We start from the raw sequence: 20,414 nt of genomic DNA, 5'->3' as shown, positions 1-20,414 counted from the left end.
GGCCAGCGCATAAAAAACAAATTGGCAGTGATACAGGACGAGTGGAGGGGATGAAAGGCCCACATTATCAGTCTCCAGGCAGCACTGCTCTGGCAGGAAGTTTCCTGGTTAATTTACAAATAAAACTTAGATTTTAGGATGGGCACACTGTCGGCCGAACAATGGGGATGTCAGGGCTGCCTGTTACTTAGTAAAAGTAGCAGCCGGGCCCACTGAGGAGCAGGAATTCTTCAATCAAACAGACGACTCCTTCTGGAGCCAGCTGGCGACGTAATGCAATTAGTCGGGAAAGGAGGTCAGCCCATTAGGTGTGTACCAGGGCCAGTGTCAGCAGTGGGCGCCGCCTGGCAGCGGCGGGCAGAGGGGCCCCGGCAGAGGGTCTGCACAGCCCTGTCAGGGTGAGAAGTGGCAGGACAGGCACTGATTTCTGAAGGCTCAAGCCCCGAGCGTTTGTCAAGCCTCTTGTGCAGTTGAAGCAGTAGCTGGCGTGAAGGGTGGCTCGTGCAGACGACACGCCACTCCCATCAACTTGACTCGTGGGCTCGAGTTTCTCCCTGGAGGGCCCGTCATTGGAATTCTCCAAAACTCACATAGTGACATCTCTGTAACGGAACCCCCTTTAGACGGAGCGACACTTTGAAGCTTCCGGAGTACTCCTGGATGTTCTGACGTGGTTGACAATCTGACTGGGTGACTCTTACATGGTCTTCCTTCCTTCATGTTCCCATCATGGACGGAAGAGGGTGCATCCTTGCTCTTCACACCCCATGTATTTGCAACTGGTTCCATGGCCTCAGCTCTGAATTCTGTGCATTGGATAATTAACCTGTGACTTGTGCGGAGGTCTGAGGCAAGTGACAATGAAGGCAGCTTTCAGACGGTGAACCTTGAGTCATGACCACTCGGAGTGTTATCACGCCAGAAGCGTGGACCTGGTCCTGTGATCTTATCCTTCTTGGTCCGTCCTGAGAATACAGTTGTAAACAGAATTGGGAGAAAATTCTTTTTTTTTTTTTTTTTGATGTGGACCATTTTTAAAGTCTTTATTTGTTACAATATTGCATCTGTTTTTTGTTTGTTTGTGTGTGTTTTTTTTTGGCCATGGGGTATGTGGGATCTCAGTTTCCCAAGCAGGGATCGAACCTGCACCTCCTGCACTGGAAAGGGGGTGGCTTCACCACTGGACTGTCAGGGAAGTTCCAGGAGACTTCTGTGGGTTATGTGATCAAGTTACCTAATTTAGAAAAGGGAGGTTAACTGCAAAAATTTCAATCCTCACTGTGTCGCCTCAGAGCTGATGCCTTGTGACTCACGAGTCTGGACAGGGAGCTATCCCAGGTTCTGGGGTGCCGACCTTTGGTGGGACCGCCATGCAGGAAGGCTGTTCAGTGGGGTGTGTTGGTCCCATTCAGAAGCGTGTGCCAGCCCTGCAGTGAGGGGGCACAAAACTACCCAGAAAGTTGTCTCTCTCTATGGGGTGAGCAGGGTAGATGTGTGCCCCTGGGCAGCCCCTGCCCCCGTTACCTTCTGCTCTAAATTCCTCCCGAAGTTTCCATCTGAAACCACTCTGATTTCCCTCAAAAACATGCCTTCATTGTGCTGCTGGGGAGCCACTGCTATATTTTGACTCCAAAAGACTGAATTTTAGGAGTGCGTCATAAACTTCTTGCATGTTTTATTGAAAGGAAAAAAGGAAGGAAAATGGATATCTAGAAGTAGAGAGATGCCTAGTGTTACTATGAAAACCCAGGGTCTTTTTAAAAAACTATTTATGCAAGGGATCAGTCTCAACTTTTGCCTGCTACCCTTCTAGTCTTTATATGTAAGAGAAGGGAAGGAAAAACTTATTTTACATTTAGCAAGTTGTGGATGTCATTGAATTTTTCCACACCCATCACACCTCGTGTTCAACACCCACAGTAAAGTGTGTGTCCCAGAGCCCAGGTTCAGATGCAGCTGAATCAAGTGCCTCACGTGGGGGCCACCCGAGCTGGAACCTCACCTCACTGTAGGTACAAAGGTATAGTGGTCCCCAGAGGTGTGACAGAGGGAGGAAGAAGCAGGCATTGCAGGAAACCAGTCTCCCTTATGACCTCGTGAAGATAAGGGAGGCCTACTGGGGTGACCTCGGGTTTTCCCCTTGTGGTCAGAGAGTCTATAAAGAAATTGCATTTATATTAACATGTTTTAAATACACGGTATTTGAAAACATCCTTTTTTATACTGTAAGACAAAGTGCTTGCTTTGACCCGACATCTCTATTTTATTAAGAGCCTCTGAATTTAGTTCTTCTCGGGGCTCACCTGTTAAATAAGTTCACAAGCAAGGCAGGCTTTGTCACGGGCATAGGCAGGCGTACGGGGGCGAGGATTCGCATTCTCAGTAGGCACCTGGGGGCCTCACCAGCCAGCCCCTGTGGGTTTAGGACTTCAATTTCAGCCAGCATTTTAGCTTTTATAATCGAGTTTGCTTGACTAAACAGCCAGGCCTGCCCCCAGGAGCTCACCTGCACTTCTCCAGCCCCAGATGCACAGTCGCTGCACAGGATCTCCGGGGAGGGTATTCTTGCATCGGATCGAGCTGTGCCCTCACGGACGCTCAGAGGGTCCCTTCCTTGGAGGTACCGGAAGCCCTCCCCAGAAAGGGCAGGAGTCTCTGACCCGTCGACTTTGGACCGCATGGCCTCTTATGTATAAATGGGAGGGCTGGGGAGTTGCGCTGTCACAGAGTTGTTGCCCTGGGGTGCAGCCTAGATGGCCGTGGGCAGTGGAGGTGCGTGGATCGGAAGCCCCCACCCAGCTTCCACGCTGCTTCTGCACCTGTGGTGGGGGAGGCTCGCCTTCCTGAGCCCCCTCACCTCCTTATTAGACTACATAAACGTGATCTCAGAGAGTTAGTGGAAAGATAGAACAAAATGTATGTGTGAGCAGACTTCTCTGCAGTAAGGCAATCTTTCAATGCTCGGTGCTACTGCTTCGTATTAGTTTCTTATTAAATTTAAGTAACCCTAGTTTCTTAGACAAAGGTAAAATTATATATACTTTTTCTTAAAGGTTTGTCCTAAATTTGGTTTTTGTACATTTGGTAACGATTGTGTTATAATGGCTTCTGTTCTCTTATATGCATCTTTTTTTCTTAATCATCATCAAATTAAGAGCTTTATGAAGCTCTATTGTAATATGGAATAAAAGACTCATACTGTCCATTGTGTAGAAACACACTCAGCCACATAAAGCATCAGGCTTTGCTGCAGGAATAAAATTAAATTTTTAACAAATCCTGGAAAAGGTCCTGTCCCCATCCAGCCACATGTACCTGCAATGCTTACATGCCTCTCTTGGTTCCAGTGTGTTTTATGGAAGGCGAGCTGTGTGGTTTTTTTTTTTTTATTTCCCCTGTGCACTTGTGCTTTTTTAAAAATCCTCATAAAAGGCATCAGTGTTGTAGCCTTTTTCGGTGGTGAATTATTTTTGCCTCCAAGTATAATAATTCAATTTGTAAGCCACGACCCTTCATAAAGTGCTGTGATCACTCTGATTAATAAGGAGCCAATTTGCCGTTGCAGCTCCGTCACTTGGGGAATGACGAAGTCCACATCGTCTGGTCTGAGCACTCCAGGGACTACCGCAGCGGGATCATCCCCACCGCCTTCGGAGACGTTTCAATCATCATCTACCCCATGAAGAATCACATGTTCTTTATCGCGATAACCAAGAAACCTGAGGTATGTTTCCACTGCACTCTTCATGTGGCTTGTAAAGTGATGTGCATGATGGTTCCCTGTTACTGAAAAACAGTGTTAATCGATATGTTAATGGGGCCACTTGACACGTATATGAATTACACGTGCTGTATAGGAATTAAATATGAATTGGGGTTTCTCAAACACTCTTTCATCAGGAGCACAGAATTCTGTATTTTATTGCTGAGATTCTTTGAAAATTATATTGTAAAGACATGTATGGTTTTTTAAATGTTTTTCATGTTTAAGATTTTATAATATAAAGAAAGGATTGAAAGTCTGGGGCATCTTGATGAATAATAATAAGATCTGAATGAGCCCCATGTCACATGCAGCATTTTATGGGTGACTGTGGGTAGAGGATCCAGCCTTGCCTCTGCTGCTGCTAACGGGGGTCAGTCCTGAAGGATCTTGGAGAAGTCCTAAAGAGCTGGGCCCCCCCGAGGTTCGGTCTATGTTGGGGCTCTAAAGATGGATGCATCTTCCCACCCAGTCGGTTCAGCTGCGTATCCATCATGGGAACGGCCAGAACCATTCGGCGTCGTGAGCGCAGGACCTAGATTGGCTTCCATTTCCGCCCTTGTCCTGCCTTTAGTGGTGATTTAACAAGCGCTTTGTATGGTGGCTTGATTTTGTTTTGGAATTAATAATCCAAGATGGGCTTCTTAGTCTTTTCAGTAAACCTTTAGTGTATTATCTCTCCTTCTCAAGAAAATGACACGTGCCTCGGCTTCATACTAAATACAACCTTCATTTCTGTTCCAAATTGTCCTCCTGCAGGAGCTAAAAGTTACCCTTCTAAATATACTCTTTTTCAGCTTTAAAAATAATAGGCAAAACTTTCCTGGGATTTATAACCTAAAAGTGTTCAAGTTGTGAAGATTAAATGAGCTAAGAAATGAAAGGTGTTTAAATCAGTGCCTGGTCCAGAGGAAAAAGCTATTTAAGGGTTGATAATGATGATAATAGCTTTTATTATTATTGCTATTGTTGTTTTTTGTTATAGTTACTACCATGAAAATAGAATAAATAATGACTGCGGGACAACTCCTAAACTCAGAAAAGTCCCCACTCTGGCTGGTGAGGAGCCTGACATAAAGGGAACTCTCTTTTCTTTTCAAGGAGCGAAGATGCCAAAGTTTTTCATATTAAATATTTGTGTGATCTTTGGTCCAAGTCTCTGTGTGTGTGAAGTGTTCAATTTTGTATAAGAAAATGGTTCTTACCACTAATAACATTTGTGTGTGTCCAAGAAGGACAGTAATTTAAAAAATTAAACTGCAAATTTTAATATTAGACAACTGATAAATTTAGTATCCTGTGGCTTTCCAAACTGGCAAATGTGTTTCTTTAATATTTAGTATGGATTAACTGGCTCTATTAGTTCATTTTCAACATGGCCCTCTAAAATGTCATTTAATGTCTTAAAAATGTCACCTTTATTTTTATAGCAAATTAAGAATATAAAAGGTATTTCAGTTCACTTTATAGTATCAAAGTGATTTTTAAAAGGTATGATAGTGTATGAAAACAAATATTATCATACTTTTTAAAATTTCTTTTTAAAAATATGTAAGTTTTATATATTTGGCCATAAATTCTGACAAGATGAATCGAGCAAATCGCTTTCTTAATATTTCAGTTCAAAAGGCCTAAAGGAAAGAAGAGAATAATGGACAACTGGAAATTTAGTGCTATCCCCACATTTAAAGGACAGACCATTACAATGTAATAAAATTAATCCAGACATTTCCAGGGCAAGTGTGGCTGACCTTTTGTTCGCCAACCACTGACCTCAGGGTGAATGCGAGAGGCTTGTGGAGGGAAAGTCTGTTTGTTTGGCTTCGGTCCCTGGTATTTAAATTGCATTCCCTAATCAAATGAAAAGGCTGTCCTCTCTATCAGGTTACAGAATCCATGGCAACATTTGGCCTTTTATATCCATAATATTAGCCTTTTTGTTTGCATCTAAGTAGAGACACCTGGAGCAATGTTAACATTAACCGATTTAGCATTAATAGCTTCATTATATAAGAATTTCTGATCAGATAGCTGTTACTTTTGTTATATTGCTTCAGCTTGTATTGTTGTCATTTTTTATCTCCCTGCTTGGCAACCGGGCAATGATTTGCAAATTTTTTTTGTCTTGATTAATTAAGCAATATAATTATCAGTAACCACGATGCAGTCTTTGCTCAACAAAGCTTCTGAGAGAAAACAATGGTAAGTCTGTTAGTATGAATGCATTCCACGTGTCCCAGATGCATGAGGATATTACGGACAATGAGGGGAAAGGCCGCCTGGGAGCGGGGACAAAGGGTGTCAGGCAGGCCCGACACACTACACATACCGCCAGGGACGCTCTGCGGGCTCCCGGGGACACAGACGCCTCGTTAGATTACAGCTAGTCAGCAGAGATTAATTCTCAGCCATTTGGTGCAATAATTTACCCATTCCTCAGTCTTTTAACCAGCATGCCTTACCACGGAAGGGGAGGCTTTGTGCTCGAAAGGTTTATTTAACCTTCCCCACTTTTAGGGATTGCCACACAAAATCAATATTTTTGCTAAGAAATTGTCATGACGCAGCTGCTCAAAGTTAAGAACGATCCTTCTCTGAAGGACAGGGACGTGTACAACTTTCCACAATGACCACATCGGAGCATCTGTGGAGGACTTGTATCTTTCATCCGAACTTGGTGTGACTGTGTTCTGAGTACGCTATACTGGCCTCCGGGTAGCCATACTTCCCTAAGAATAATTTTAATCCTTTTTGTTTTTTTTAGGAGGGAAAAAGAAAAAAGAAAAAAAAAAAAATCTCATCAGTACACAAAAGTCCTGCTCACTGGACAGAGTCATGCATATTCAAATTGTACTTTCATTCACTGGGCCTCATTAGTAGCCTGTGTAATAACGCGGGGCTGTTTGTAATACAAGCTCACAGACAGCGCTGCTTCCAAGGCCTTTGAAATTGAACATATTTCGCTTTTTCATCCATACACCTCCCTTAAATATACAAATTATGTGCCTGGCAGAACCCGCCTTGCCTTCATAATACAGCCTCTACAAAACAGTAGGTTGTAGGAGCGTAGCTGTGCTCACGGGAGGCAGGGATCTGAGAAGGTCTACTCCCTTCTTGAGCTTTTCATCCAACTTGAAACATATAAATTTACCAAAAAATCAATGTGCTTAGCAACATATTGGGTTGGCCAAATAGTTCACTCAGGTTTTTCCATACTGTGGACATCGCCTCTTTAGTCACAGCAAAGAAATATGCTATTGCCAGACTTGTGGTGTTTTGGGTTTTTTTCCTAAGTTGCTGGTCAGGGAAGACTTACGCCCTGGGCAGAACGTGAGATTTACAGGGTTTGTTAAAACACCCAATTTGTCCTGCAGGAAAGTGATTCACAAAACCTCCATGCAGCAGGGGGGTACCCAGGTTACTTTGTTTCTTCCAGTAACTGGAAACAACATGGGAACTCAGAACAATATGGGTGCTCATTTGCTTGTATGAATTTGTGAAGGTACGTTTTAGCATTTTTGCTATGTTTCTCTCCAGGGACCTTAGTGATTGGCTTGTGCCTCTCTGACCAAAGGGCAGATGACCAGGAGCCTTGACCAGGAGCAGTTTAGGACAAGAGGAAGCTTTGAGGAAGGGTCCTTTTTGTCACCCCAAGCAGATTGTCCATTTTGTAGGTGAAAACCACATTGGCGTCCTCCAGGGTCTCCTTACTTGACCCTGGTAGATACGGGCTTGGGACGAAAACATGATGATTCGATCGTTTCTGAAAAGCAAGGCAGGAGTGGGTAACAGGATAGGAGCTGGGACCCCAAAGTTCCAGTCCTTGTGCTTCGCAGCAAGGGTGTCCTGGGCAGTCCCTCAACATCTCTGGACTTTGGCTTCCTCAGTTGTAACACTGAGGTTGGGGAGCATCCATCTTCCATGGACTCTTAAGCACCCCTTTAAGAGGAGAGGCCCTTGTTGGAGCTTCCTGATCTTAGATGCCCATCCTTTCCCTAAGTTGCCCTGAGGCTACAGTTGTAGTTTGTGGCTCTCCTGCAGGCTCAGCAGCTATTGTGAGTGTGTGTGTATGTGTGTATGTGTGTGTGTGTATGTGTGTCTCCAGGAAGACAGCTAACCCAGGACCTTCACTGGGAGCAAGTTATGTACTCGGGATGCTGGTTAGGGCCCATGCACCAGAAGCCACAGGAGCATTTGCACATGTGAGATCCTGAGTAGCCAGTGCTGGCACCCGTTTTTGGAAGGAAATCTTTTCCTAGGGTGACTTTATTATAAAGGGGATGTGTTTGACTACAACGTAGTTGTGTAAATTTCTTCTTGTTTCAAATGTGCAGTTTGAATATTTCAAATATTTCTTAAACATTTATCTCAACCCCAGCCAAATGTCCTTTTTGAGATTAAGTCATACATTTTCAAATACTTTGGGGACATTCCCAAGGAAGGTGAGTTGCTTATTTTTGAACATGTAAAGGATCATTTGTTTTGAAGAGATAATTAAAGACATTGGACAACTAGAATTCACTAAATATGTTATTAAATGGATAACTGCAATATGTTCTGGTTTGGTAATTTATTACTATTATTGTTGTTGGGAGGTTTTTAGGTAGAGGAATGACATTGGGAACTTTGTGAAAAAGGCAGCTGTCATTTGCAGATGTTACATCAAAATCAGATTTCTTCTCTAGTTCATTGCCACTCCTAATTAGAGAATTCCTTGGATAGAAGGGATCTATATTATTCCTTTTGTCCAGTTTTGAAAGACTGTCTGAGTCACCCAAAAACTGCTGCCAAAGAATAATAAGGGACATTTATTTATAAGATAAACTTCAGTACAGATGGAAGAAAAAACCTGTGGCCTATTATTAACTCCTAGCTCCTGTTTTATCTTGCACAACAATTTAGCTATTAAGAATTTCCTCTCAATTGATCTTCCCCAAAAGTTGCATTGTTTTCCCTTTTTTCAGCTGGTCTTTGATATTTACATCTTCCCACCTTTGTCTTCTCCTTCTCTGTTGGCAAGAGTCAGCCTGTGTAAATGTGCCCCAAGCAGCCACTGGAAGAGCCTGCTGTGTGTCAGAAAGTGGGCAGTTTTCATCCTCTGCCCCAGTTGACCTCAGCAGGAAGGGCCTTCCTCTCTGACCGCTCAGCATGCACCCGTGTGCCTCCCGAAGCTCCTGTGGTTGCATGGAGGTTGCATGTGGTCGCGTGTGGTTTCATGCACCCTCAGCTAAATCTGGGCAAGGCAGGCCGGGATGCCAGGAGTGTGGAGAACATCTCCGTGAGCAGGACACAGACCCACCACCCCCAGGACTAGCCTTGTACTTTCTGTGCTGCCCTTGAAGTTCATTAGTTGATTGTTTGTTATGGTTGCATTTTTATTGTTTAGTTAGCTTCATGATTTTTTTTTTTTTAAATTACAGCTCCATCTCACTGATTACTGGATTCTTTTTAAGGTTAGGGCTGGGACCTTATGACAGATCCGTAGAACACTTCTCCCCAGCACCTCATCACAACATCAGCTGGGCTTTTGTATAGTAATGGGAAGCATCCAAAAGAGCTGCACATCTGAGACCTTGTCCGCGAAATCTCTAGGGATACCCAGACACAATAGGGAAGTCAAAAACAGAGGCATCCGAGCAAGTTTTAGAATCTGATGCCTTCATCTATGGCTTCAGCAAACCATAAACACAGCAGTCATAAACACTGGCTAGCTACTAGCCAGACGAACATCAAGTCTTATACTAACAGTCTATTTATTTCAGTTTCTTTTATCTGGCATATCATGTAAATCAGTCTCAACAACAACAACAACAAAAAAATCACAAGGCATCCTAAAAGGCGAAAAAAACAAAAAACCTGCAGTTTGAAGAGACAGAACAAGCATCAAAAGCAGATTCAGATATGGCAAAGATTTTGAAATGATCAGGAATTTAAAAGAATATGCTAACGGCTCTAAAAGTGGACAACGTGCAAGAAGAGATGAGTAATGGAAGCGGAGAGATACAAACTCCAGGACAGAATTAAAAGGAAATGCTGGAAATCAAAGACATGGTTGCAGAAATGAAGAATGCCTTTAATGGCTTAATCAGTGAATGGGATGAGTGAAGAAAGGAACTGAGAGCTTGAAAATATGTTAGTAGAAATATCAAAACTGAAATGCCAAGGGGGGAAAGGATTACAAAAACTGAATAGTGTTCAAGATCTGCAGAATAATTAAAAAGGGTGTGTGCATGCCTAGTTGCTCAGTCGTGTCCAACTCTTTGTGACCCCCTGGACTGTAGCCCACCAGGCTCCTCTGTCCATGGAATTTTCTAGGCAAGAATACTGGAGTGAGTTGCCATTTCCTATTCCAGGGAATCTTCCCAATCTAGGGATCAAACCCACATCTCTTGTGTCTCCTGCATTGGCAGGCAGACTGTATACCACTGAGCCACGTGGAAAGCCCCTGGAAAGCCAGTTATGAAGGGTAATATACACCTAGTGGGAATACCAAAAGAGAAAGAGAAAGAACAGAAGAAATATTTGAAATGGTAACTTAAATACATTTTTATATTACATGTATTTTAGTGGCTCAGTTAGTAAAGACTCTGTCTGCAATGCAGAAGACCTGGGTTTGATCCCTGGGTTGGGAAGATCCCCTGGAGAAGGGAATGGCAACCCACTCCAGTATTCTTGCCTGGAGAATTCCATGCGACAGAGAAGCCTGGCGGGCTATAGTCCAGGGGATCACAAAGAATCGGACATGACTGAGTGACTTTCCCTTCACTTACAATATGTGAAAAATTTCCAAATTGATGACAGATACCAAACCACAGATCCAGGAAGCACAGATAGCACCAAGGAGGATAAGTAGGAAAGCATCTACACCCAGATGTATCACATTCAGACTACATGTTGTAGACAGAATGTTTGTATCCCTCAGACCCAATAATTCATATTTTGAAATCTAACCACTAGTGTAATGGTATTTAGGGCTAGGGGTAAAGGTGATTAGGTCATAAGAGTGGGGCCCTTGGGAGTGGTATTGGTGGCCTTTTGGAAGAGGACCCAAGAGCTTCCTTACCACTTCCTGCATGTGAGGACAGAGGCAAGACAGCCATCCATCTATTAGCCATCCGATTCAGACTTTCCAGCCTCAAGAATTGTGAGAAATAGATTTCTATTGTTTATAAGCCACCCAGTCTATGATACTTTCTTAAAGCAGCCCAAAGAGACAAAAATAAAAAATAACGGGAAGATCTTAAAAGAAGCCAGAGGACAAAAATAAGTCTAGAGGCTCCAGCCTAGGAATTACATTGAACTTCTAGCCAGAAATCATGCAAGTTAGAAGCAAGTGGAGTAAAATATTTCAAGTGTTGAAAGAAAAAAAACACCCACGAACATAGAATTCTGTATTCTTCAGAAGTGAAAGAAGACATACTTTCTCAGACAAATAAAAGCCAGGCAATTTGTAACCAGTAGACCTGCCTTATAAGAATGTTGCAATAATTTCATCAAAAAGAAGGAAAATGATATGGATCAGAAACACAGATCTAGTTTAGAAAGAAAGCTTTAGAGAGGAACAAATGAAATCTTTTATTTTTTATATTTATTGATTGCACTGGGTCTTTGTTGCTGCAAACGGGCTTTCTCTAGTTGCAGTGAGTGAGGGCTGTTCTCTAGTTATGGTATTCGGGCCTCTCATTGCAGTGGTTTCTCTCGAGCTCTTTCTCAGTAGCGGTGGCACACGGGTTTAGTAAGGGAAGCCCTTGCTCATGTGCACATGCCCCTGAGAGGGCCCGGCCTATGTGAGCCTACAGTCCTATGAATAACCACAGAGGTCCCTGCTTTCCCTTTTGACCTCTCATTTTGACCCTTAGTTATTTCCAGTCTGGCACTTGATCCTCTCATTGTTCATGATAACTTTTCTTGATTGTTTTAGGTTTACTTGGGGGATGGGTATTCATGAAATGCCCTCAAATACGTCCTGTTCTCCCCGGTCTGTAGGCAGGATTCAGGGTGAAGCCAGTGGTATTCATAGTGGTACGTCTCCAGGGACGGTCCCGTCCATCAGTGCTGAGGCAGTTCTGACTTCAGGGTAACGAGCCAGCTTCTTGGGGGGAATGTCATGGAAAACCAACTCTCACTGGTCCCCAATCCGGGATGTCTCCCCACACGCCCTTTCCCCCATGCGGAGAAGCTTTCCTCTCCTGTCTTTCCTTCCTGACGTCTTCTTCTAACATTATTTTTTAACTTCACAAAGTTCCTTTCACAGAGACTGTGATCATGGTTGCCATTACTTTTCACAGGCGCCCCCTCCTGTTTACCCCATCTTTTTTGTAATGCTTTATCACTGCCCCCACCCTGAGTATACAAACATGCATCCTACCCTATCTGACGTTGGGCATTTAGGTTCCTGATCACTTCATTTGCAAAGATCATCTCCAAGTTGGGCCAACTCTGGCCAAACTCAGGCTTCCTCACTGTTGCTGAAACACACCGATTCCGCCCCCACGCAGGGCATCCTGTGTGCTGCTCTGCCTGGGGTGCTGTCCTATCAGCGGTCCTCATGCACTGGAGGTCAGCCCTCCTTCCCTCGGTCCAATCCTCAGCTTCAGCCCCCTGGCCGTGTGACCTCTGACTGTAGGACTCTCCCCTAAAGAGTCCTATTGCTCTTCCCTGCCTTCTCCTTCACCTTAGCACTTTACTACTGTGTGTGCATGCTAAGTTGCGTCAGTTGTGTCTGACTCTTTGCAACCCCATGGACAGTAGCCCGCCAGGCTCCTCTGTCCATGGGGTTCTCCAGGCAAGAATATTGGAGTGGGTTGTCATACCCTCCTTCAGGGGATCTTCCTGATCCAGGGATGGAACCCGTGTCACTTACATCTCCTGCATTGGCAGGTGGATTCTTTTCCACTAGTGCCACCTGGGAAGCCCACTTTAATGCTTAACATATTATGTATTTGAGGTTTTTATACTGTTTTTTTTTTTTCTCCAAAACTTCCTATAAGTTCTAAGCTCAATGAAATCAGAAGTTTTTTTCTTTATATTCACTGCTGTGTCCCAAGTCAATAGGACAGTATCTGTCAGATAATAAATATTTTTTGAACAAATGAGTAAGTAAGTGATAAGAATAAATACAGGAGTTATAAGGAAGACCCTATTCTTGACTTTATGGAGCTGACAGTCTCCATAGTAGTGAATGGAGTTGACGAAAATCAAAAAGGAGAGAAGAAAAAAAAGTGAAAGAGAGAAAAAGAAATCCAAAAAAAGACAGGCACCAAAACCCTGCGTGGCACAGGTGTGAAGGAAAGCCAAGTCTCTATTAAAGAATTAGAAGGAAATGTGAATAATGTGATGTGTCTGAAATGGAGGGAAGATGGTTCAAGAAGGAGGACCTTGTGGTTGTTAGCCGAGACAGTGTCATCTCCTTCAAGAGTCAACATACATCGGGATCCATGTGAAAAATTGCTAATTCTAAAACTGATTTCAGAAGGTTGCCAGCCTTGGGGTGTACCATGAGGCCTGGCTGTGGAGTGTATCCACATGGTGGAAACGCTCAGTAAGAGCAATATCTTTTCCACAAATGACAGCTCAAGAAAGAAAAGAAGCACATAGTCACAGTCTGTCAGGAGAAGTTTAGCTGATGAGTTTGCAGGAGAGGAGCGTCATGGCACAACCCTGCTTGGCTTGATTCGAAAGCCCTGGACCTGGATCCCCTACATCCAGTGCCCAGTCTGTGAGTTGCAAGCCTGCGTGGTCCTGACAGATTTGTTATGTATCAAGCAGCTGTTCTCATGTCTTTGGTTCACCTTTTACTGTTGTTTTTTTTTTAACATACCAAGTGTTCTTCTGGTTTTTTCTGTTTTGCATTGACAGGTTCCGTTTTTTGGGCCTCTGTTTGATGGAGCGATCGTGAGTGGGAAGCTACTGCCAAGCCTTATCTGTGCCACCTGCATCAACGCCAGCCGGGCCGTCAAGTGCCTCATCCCCCTCTACCAGAGCTTGTATCTTTTTTAAGTTAAGTGTGTAACGTGTTAACCTTCCCAGCATCCAACTTCAGGCAAAGAGGTAAGTCTTAACAGCTGGGCAGAAGAGGGGAGAAAGGATGTTTTTCAGTCTGAGTTGAAGAAAGCAGAGTGTGATGTTATACCATTTCTTATATCATATCATACCATACTTTTATGTTATATAATTTTGTGCCACATCTAACTTAGGAAGAGTTGATTTTCATAGTCAAGCCCCATACGTTTGTGCTGAGAACAGCACCCGTGATGAGATGCTCATTATCCTGGGGTGTTTCTCCCCAGGTTCATTCTCTTCCCCCTCCTCCTCCTTCCCTGTTTGCTACAGTCCGTTGCGTGTAAGTTGAGGTGCTGAGAAGATGCAGTGGGGTCACTCCAAGCACCTGCCAGAAGCAGCCACGAAGGAAATGATGCTGATAAATCAGAGAACGTGGCAGGTGCCACTGGAGAAGCACAAATGGTGTCCCAGGAGGTCAGGGGAAGGGGACGCTGTGTCTGCTTGGGAGGATAGGAAGGGCACCCTCGACCGAGTGTGCTTGAACTCACCAGTGACAGTGGCTAGAAATCCTTTTGTCGTTTTCCCATATCCCGAATACCTCCTTCTCTCATTTCTGATCTTCTTTCTAAAAACAAAAGAAATTTCACTAGTGTGATTCTTTTTTTTTTTCTCCAACATTTGTTGGCCTGTTATAATCTTTAAATTTAAATCTTAAATCTTTTGGAGCCAAGAACCATGAAAAGTAGCCATTTGACCTGGTTGACGTTGAAGGTACAGCATATTTAAAGCTTCATTTTACCCCGATGATAAGAAAATTAAGGCGACTTCATAAAATTGCTTCGAAACACATCTGACCTAACACAACTCTGGATCTCTCTGTTTCTAATTAGTACTGATAATGATTATAAGCATATTGTGTTTGACCTCTGTCTTTCTGCTTCTCCCAACCTTGCCATCAGTGACACGCGGCTGGAGGGTGGGTGGGGGCCAGGGGTGTGTGAGAAATACCACGTGTGAATAGATACAGTTCATGAAAAATACCTTTCATTAAAATCCTGGTCACTTCATTGACTGATATTCTGTCTTTAGATTAAGAAAAAAATACATATGCCATGTGGCAACTCGGAATTATCATAGAAATTAGTAGTAGAAAAGAGCTATTAGATCGCATCTGGTCCCTCCCCGGGGGGCTGGGGGGCATTATCCCCCTTGGCCTACCCCCTCCCGATTTGTCCGGCCTGGGGTGGTGTTTTGGAGCAGGCGTCCTGTAACAGGGACCTCCACCGCACTCTGGACTTAATCTCATGGCTGGTGCTGATTCAGCCTTCTGCAGTGGAGTTTTTATTTCACAGGCTGTTAGAAAAAGGTTCTTGGCAGAAATGAGAAAGATCTTTTTAGCAGTTGGCTTGTCAGGTTTGCATGATGAGCTGGACACTCATCAGTCAAGGACGTTGGGCCAAGGCAAGAAAAAGTCATTTGCAAACAGGAAAATTCCGTTTGCTAGAGGTCCATTGTGATTTTTGTCACGTCACCTTCTCCACTTATGGAGCTGCTCATTACAAAAGCCACGCTTTGTTGTGTTGTTGGACACTGCTTTCTCCAGTTGGAATTAATGCGGCTTCAGAATAATCAGGTTTAAGGGGAAACACTATTTTTAAAAGTTCAAAGGATAGGATTCAGCATCATTTTAAAAACTCTTCAAGCAGCCACACTGAACTGAAGTGGATGTGGGCTTAGGGCCACTGATGCTCACATGAGTGAGGAAGTGCTCTTTCCCAAAATTGCTCATAAAATAGCTAGATGGACATCTCAGAGGATGGCTTAGTATGGAAGTTAGCAAAGAGAAAGTAATAAACTTATTATGTTGATCGTTATAAAATGTTAAACATTTTTCTTTTGCCTTATACCTTGAGAAGATTTAATTAGTGCTATTCAAATAAATTATTTAAAACATTATCAGTAATCTTTATAGAGATATAATCAACGGGGAAAGCTTTGCAATCACTTAACTACTCTATTCTCTAATTTCTGCCTGCAAAAGAGCTAGTGTTCAGGTCAAAAACCAAAGGTATAAGAAGAAAAGTTAAGAAAAGTAGGAAAAAATAAGAGAAAAGAAAAGTGGGGTGTTTATATTTTTGTTCTTTAAAAAATTACTAATTATTAAATTTTTAAAATATTTATAGATGTCTGCCTAGGCTATTAATAATGAACTGCTCCTTTAACACTATGTTAAAGCATCTTGGCGCTCTCATTCATGTGCTTTAACAAAAATCTAACCTAACTGCCTCTAGTGTCTGGAATCCACTGCTTCACTGACAGAAGCCTTAGGTTTGAGGTTTAAAAAACACCAAATAACCAAACACATCCTAATCGTGGGTGTCTCCTTGCATCTGTTTATTTACCAGTCAATCCCTGTGGGCTTGGAATCTGCCCAGCCCAGAGCTGGGGTTTGGGGTCCAGGAGGCAGCAGGCAGGTGTAGTCCTTGCCCCATGCTGCCTGGAGGAGACAGGCAAACTAACCAAGTTCGAAGGCAGCCAGGGAGTGGGGCTGAGATGCCAGGGAGAGAGCCGTAGGCTGAACTGGAGGGTTGTGAGGGGTGCTGTGTCCCCCAGTGGCAGGACCGGGTCCTAGGCAGAGGACACCAGAGCAAAGAGAGGCACTCACAGTGTTCTCGAGTGGTCATCTGGGCTCTTTAGGATTGTATGCATGGTCAAGTCCAGCGGGGTCTAGGTGACAGACACAGGAGTGAGCTTCCAGCAGGGATGGTCTTCTGAGTAGGACCAAGGAGCTGAGGGGATCCTAACTCTCTCACTTCACGTCCACCTTGGAGGTTCAGATCCTAGTACAGCATCAGGGTCGCCTGATGCCAGGGCAAGAGGTAGCGGGGAGAGGGGAGGGTCCACCACCCCCAGCCCCTCAAACCCTCCCAAGGGCTAGGAAGGTCATTAATGCCTTAGATATCCCTGAAACCCGGGATCACTACATAACCCAGGTCCCAGTGCAGAATGAAAATGTGGGCCCCTTACTTAAAAAGCAGAGAACGTGCCTTCAAAGAGGCTAAAATATAAAGCATTTTCCATTCTCTGGCAATTTTTCTCTAACTTGTCATGGTGTTTTTTAATTTGCTATTAAACATTATTTTAGATAAAGGAATATTAAAAATTTAGATGGTTAGCATTACTTTTTCATTCTTTATATTGTGCAGTGTTAGTTTAGTATGCAAAACATAAAAGCACCTAACTCAGGTATGGAACCACTGGAATTACCCAGTTCATATTTCATAACTTGTACATAGATGCCAGGACTGGAAACACTGCACAAAAGAAACTCACCTGGTTTTATTTCACTCTCCCTACGTTCTCCATTCACAGATGTGCTAAACTTACCTTCAGTTTACAGAAGAGTCAGGACTGACAAGGAACCGTGGGCACCATTTTCCCCTTTCCCCCGTGTCATCATTTTTAGAGGAAATTGTTGCCTAACACAAGGAAGTAACACAACTCAGGACACATAGGGTTCCTTGGTGGTCTGTGTTTTTTAGGACCCCATAGGCTTGTTTCTCTCAGAGTGAGTTCTGGTTCAGATGGGGAGCCTGTCTTCCCCAAGGTAGTCAACCCGCACCCCAGCTAGTGACCAGTACTCAACTCAGATATGTCCACTGGGATTCACTTTGGGGTGATATTTAACCAAAAGTAGAATATGGGCAGTTCTATATCAATTTTGTTCAGTAATATCCAAGAAGAAGGGCTTCCCTGGTAGCTGAGCTAGTAAAGAGTCCACCTGCAATGCAGTAAACCCCGATTTGATTCTTGGGTGAGGAAGATCCCCTGGAGAAGGGATAGGCTACCCACTCCCGTATTCTTGGGCTTCCCTGATAGCTCAAACAGTACAGAAACCACCTGCAATGCAGAAGACCTGGGTTTGATCCCTGGGTGGGGAAGATTCCCTGGAGGAGGGCAACTCACTCCAGTATTCTTGCCTGGAAAGAAAGAGGAGCCTGGAGGGCTGTAGTCCATGGGGTCATAAAGAGTCTGAGTGACTAAGCACTGCACAGCATTCAAAAAGACATAACAGTTGTTACTAAACTGAGGACGGAGGGCATTGTTGGAATGAAGTTGCCTTTCGGAGATCTTTTCTGAGCAATAAACCCAGCTTAGACTCACCATTAGAGGAGTTCCTGTCTGGGGTGCCCTCGGCTAAGCGATCAAACAGTTGCAAGTGTGTTGAAGGCTCGTAGGAGACTAAAAAATAGCACTGTCTTACAGGATTCCCCCCAAGAACGTGAACTCGGCAGGGATGTGTTTGGCAAAGCACCTTCAGTGACGTCTCATCCTGGCCCCGCTGCCTCCCGGGTTTCTGGTCACTTCCTCCGTGGGCCTTTGTCCTGCAGCCACTGTCCTGCTGAGAGATGTGGGCCAGCTCACCAGTCTCCTGCCTTTCCCGTCCCCCATGGGCCATCAGGGGGCCCAGACCTGTGCCTGGAGGGCTGTGGACAGGGACCTGCCACGTGTCTTATTTATAGGTTCTGGGCCAGCTCGAGATTCCCAAATCAGACTGTGGTTGACTCAGGTTTCTGGAACCGTCAGGCCAGGGCTTCCCTGCGCCTGCTCAGAGAACTTGTGTTAAGAGAGGCTGCACACAGCAGGCAGTGGGCCTGGACCCACCAGGTCTAGACCCTGCTAGGAGGCGGCCTCCCTGAACCACACAGATGGTGGTGCACGTCCCCCTCTGGGAGCACAGTGGTCTCAATGGCATCCCCCGCCCTCCCCCCATGGCTCTATCGGTTTTGATGGGGGGGGGGGCCTGTCGTGTTGGCCCCCACTCCTGCACCAGTGAAGTTTAGCATCATTTTCCATCAGCAGGTAGACTTGATGATTTCAGAGCATCTCTTTAAAAAGACTGCTAACTTCTTCCTATCATTGCTCAGTCATGTTCTCAATTGACACACTTTCAGAAATGGCCCTTCTTCCTAAAGCTGTAACCATCCTGTTTCCTTCCCTCGCCCCTGAGACCTCTGTTCTCTGTCCTCAGAATACCTTTATGTCCCTCCATTTGTCTTCACACACGTGAGAGACGTGTAGGAAGAGGAGGCAGACGGTGCCAGGTGGTGCGGGGCCAGTGACACATTTGTCAACATGGTCTGGGTTCTGCCATGCGCCAGGCACTGTCCTAGCCACTGGGAACAGGAATACGAATAAATGTTCCAGGTGAGGGCACAGCATCGCTCAGGACCGAGCTCCGAGAGAATGCATCACGTTTGAGGCCCACAGATGCTTCCATCCAGCAGAGTGCAGAACAGATGGACACACAAACACACACATTTACTTGCACGCACATGCATGCACATACACATCTGGAAGGACAGAGGTGATAGAGGCGTTGCAGGGGTCACAGGAGGGGCTCTGAAAAGGCCTGAGGGTCTGGTCTGCGGCAGGGGAGGACGGGGCACCTCCCTCAGGCAGGTGGCCTGCTAGATGTGAGGGTGCAGAGGGTGATGGGAACAGAATCAAGGCCGGACCGCCTGGAGCATCCCCTTTGAAGAGTAGATTTGGGAGGAGTGGGGGACTGAGAGAGATGGGTGGAGGAAATGGAGAGAACAGTTTCCCAGGAGAGCAAGGAGGAGGGGAGTGAAGGGTCACCTGGGCAGGCCAGCAAGCAGAATACATATCCCTAAGGGGTTCAGCCTCAGCACCAAGGCCCCAGCCTTCACCTGGAGAATTGGGAGAAACAGGAATCTAGAGCTGAATTGTTTCAGGGAAGAGAAACACGTGCTAGAAAATAGCAGCACCGCTAGGAGAGGAGACGCTCATTGCTGGGGTCAGAGTGCCCAGGAGGGAGCATGCTTGGGGTGAGGGGTCACAGTCCATCGGTGGGGGGTCGGGGCGAGGGGGTGAGACATGCATAGTGTTTTTCTAGTCCACCTGCTGAGCTGCCTAAAGGCAAAGTAGAGCTGCAATAGGGACTTCCACTGCTTGGCATCCACTCCAAAGTACATTCTACTAAGGGCAGCAAGCATTTGATAAATTTATTTATGTTTGGCTGCACTGGGTCTTCACTGCTACACATGCTTGTGTAGTTGTGGTGTGCTGGCTTCTCATGGCAGTGGCTTCCATTGCAGAGCATGAGCTCTTAAGATGTGTGGACTTAAAAATAGTTGGGGCATGTGGGCTTAGCTGCTCGATGGCAGTTGGAATCTTCCCAGACCAGAGATCAAACCCGAGTTCCCTGCACTGGCAGGTGGACTCTTAACCACTGGACCACCAGGGAAGTCCGCATTTGACAAATTGCTGGCCAGCAAACTCTCTTTCAGAAGACAGAGGAAGCAGACACTGGGAGCTAGTATCTTAGATCCATTCATTGCTCAGCATCAGTGAAAGGCTGCCTTGGATGTTGCAGAAAGTAACGGTTTGTCCCAGAGTTTGTATAAGAATAATAGAATAACCCACAAGCAGACTTATGCTCTGACACTTTGGAAGCACATTTCAAAAGGTAGAGATCAGGTGAGGAAATGGCATGTTTCCAAGGATGGCTTGAGGCTTTGAGGGGGAGGGGTGGTGGAAAGAAATGAGATTTGATATTTTATTAGAAAATGAAAACTTTCTCTGAGAAAGAAAAAGGGGAGGTGGGGTAGAGGGAGCAGCCAATGTA

At 44.9% G+C, this 20,414-nt stretch overlaps 1 protein-coding gene across 4 annotated transcripts in view; it reads left to right on the top strand.

The window, feature by feature from the left end:
• Positions 1–20,414, top strand: part of RALGAPA2 (Ral GTPase activating protein catalytic subunit alpha 2) — a 271,212-nt gene that overhangs the window by 179,711 nt on the left and 71,087 nt on the right. For 3 of the 4 annotated variants that reach the window (XM_061126464.1, XM_061126463.1, XM_061126461.1), the window contains 2 exons: positions 3,566–3,724; positions 13,622–13,749. In XM_061126464.1, the coding sequence (XP_060982447.1) occupies positions 3,566–3,724; positions 13,622–13,749 (287 nt within the window). Of the gene's footprint in view, positions 1–3,565; positions 3,725–13,621; positions 13,814–20,414 lie in introns of all 4 variants that reach the window. The other variant, XR_009690052.1, reaches the window with a different exon arrangement.

This window comes from Dama dama, chromosome 23, assembly GCF_033118175.1.
Source record: "Dama dama isolate Ldn47 chromosome 23, ASM3311817v1, whole genome shotgun sequence".
Lineage (NCBI taxonomy): Eukaryota > Metazoa > Chordata > Mammalia > Artiodactyla > Cervidae > Dama > Dama dama.
Note: the sequence above shows the minus strand (reverse complement) of the source record. Positions and strands in the feature narration are given on the sequence as shown.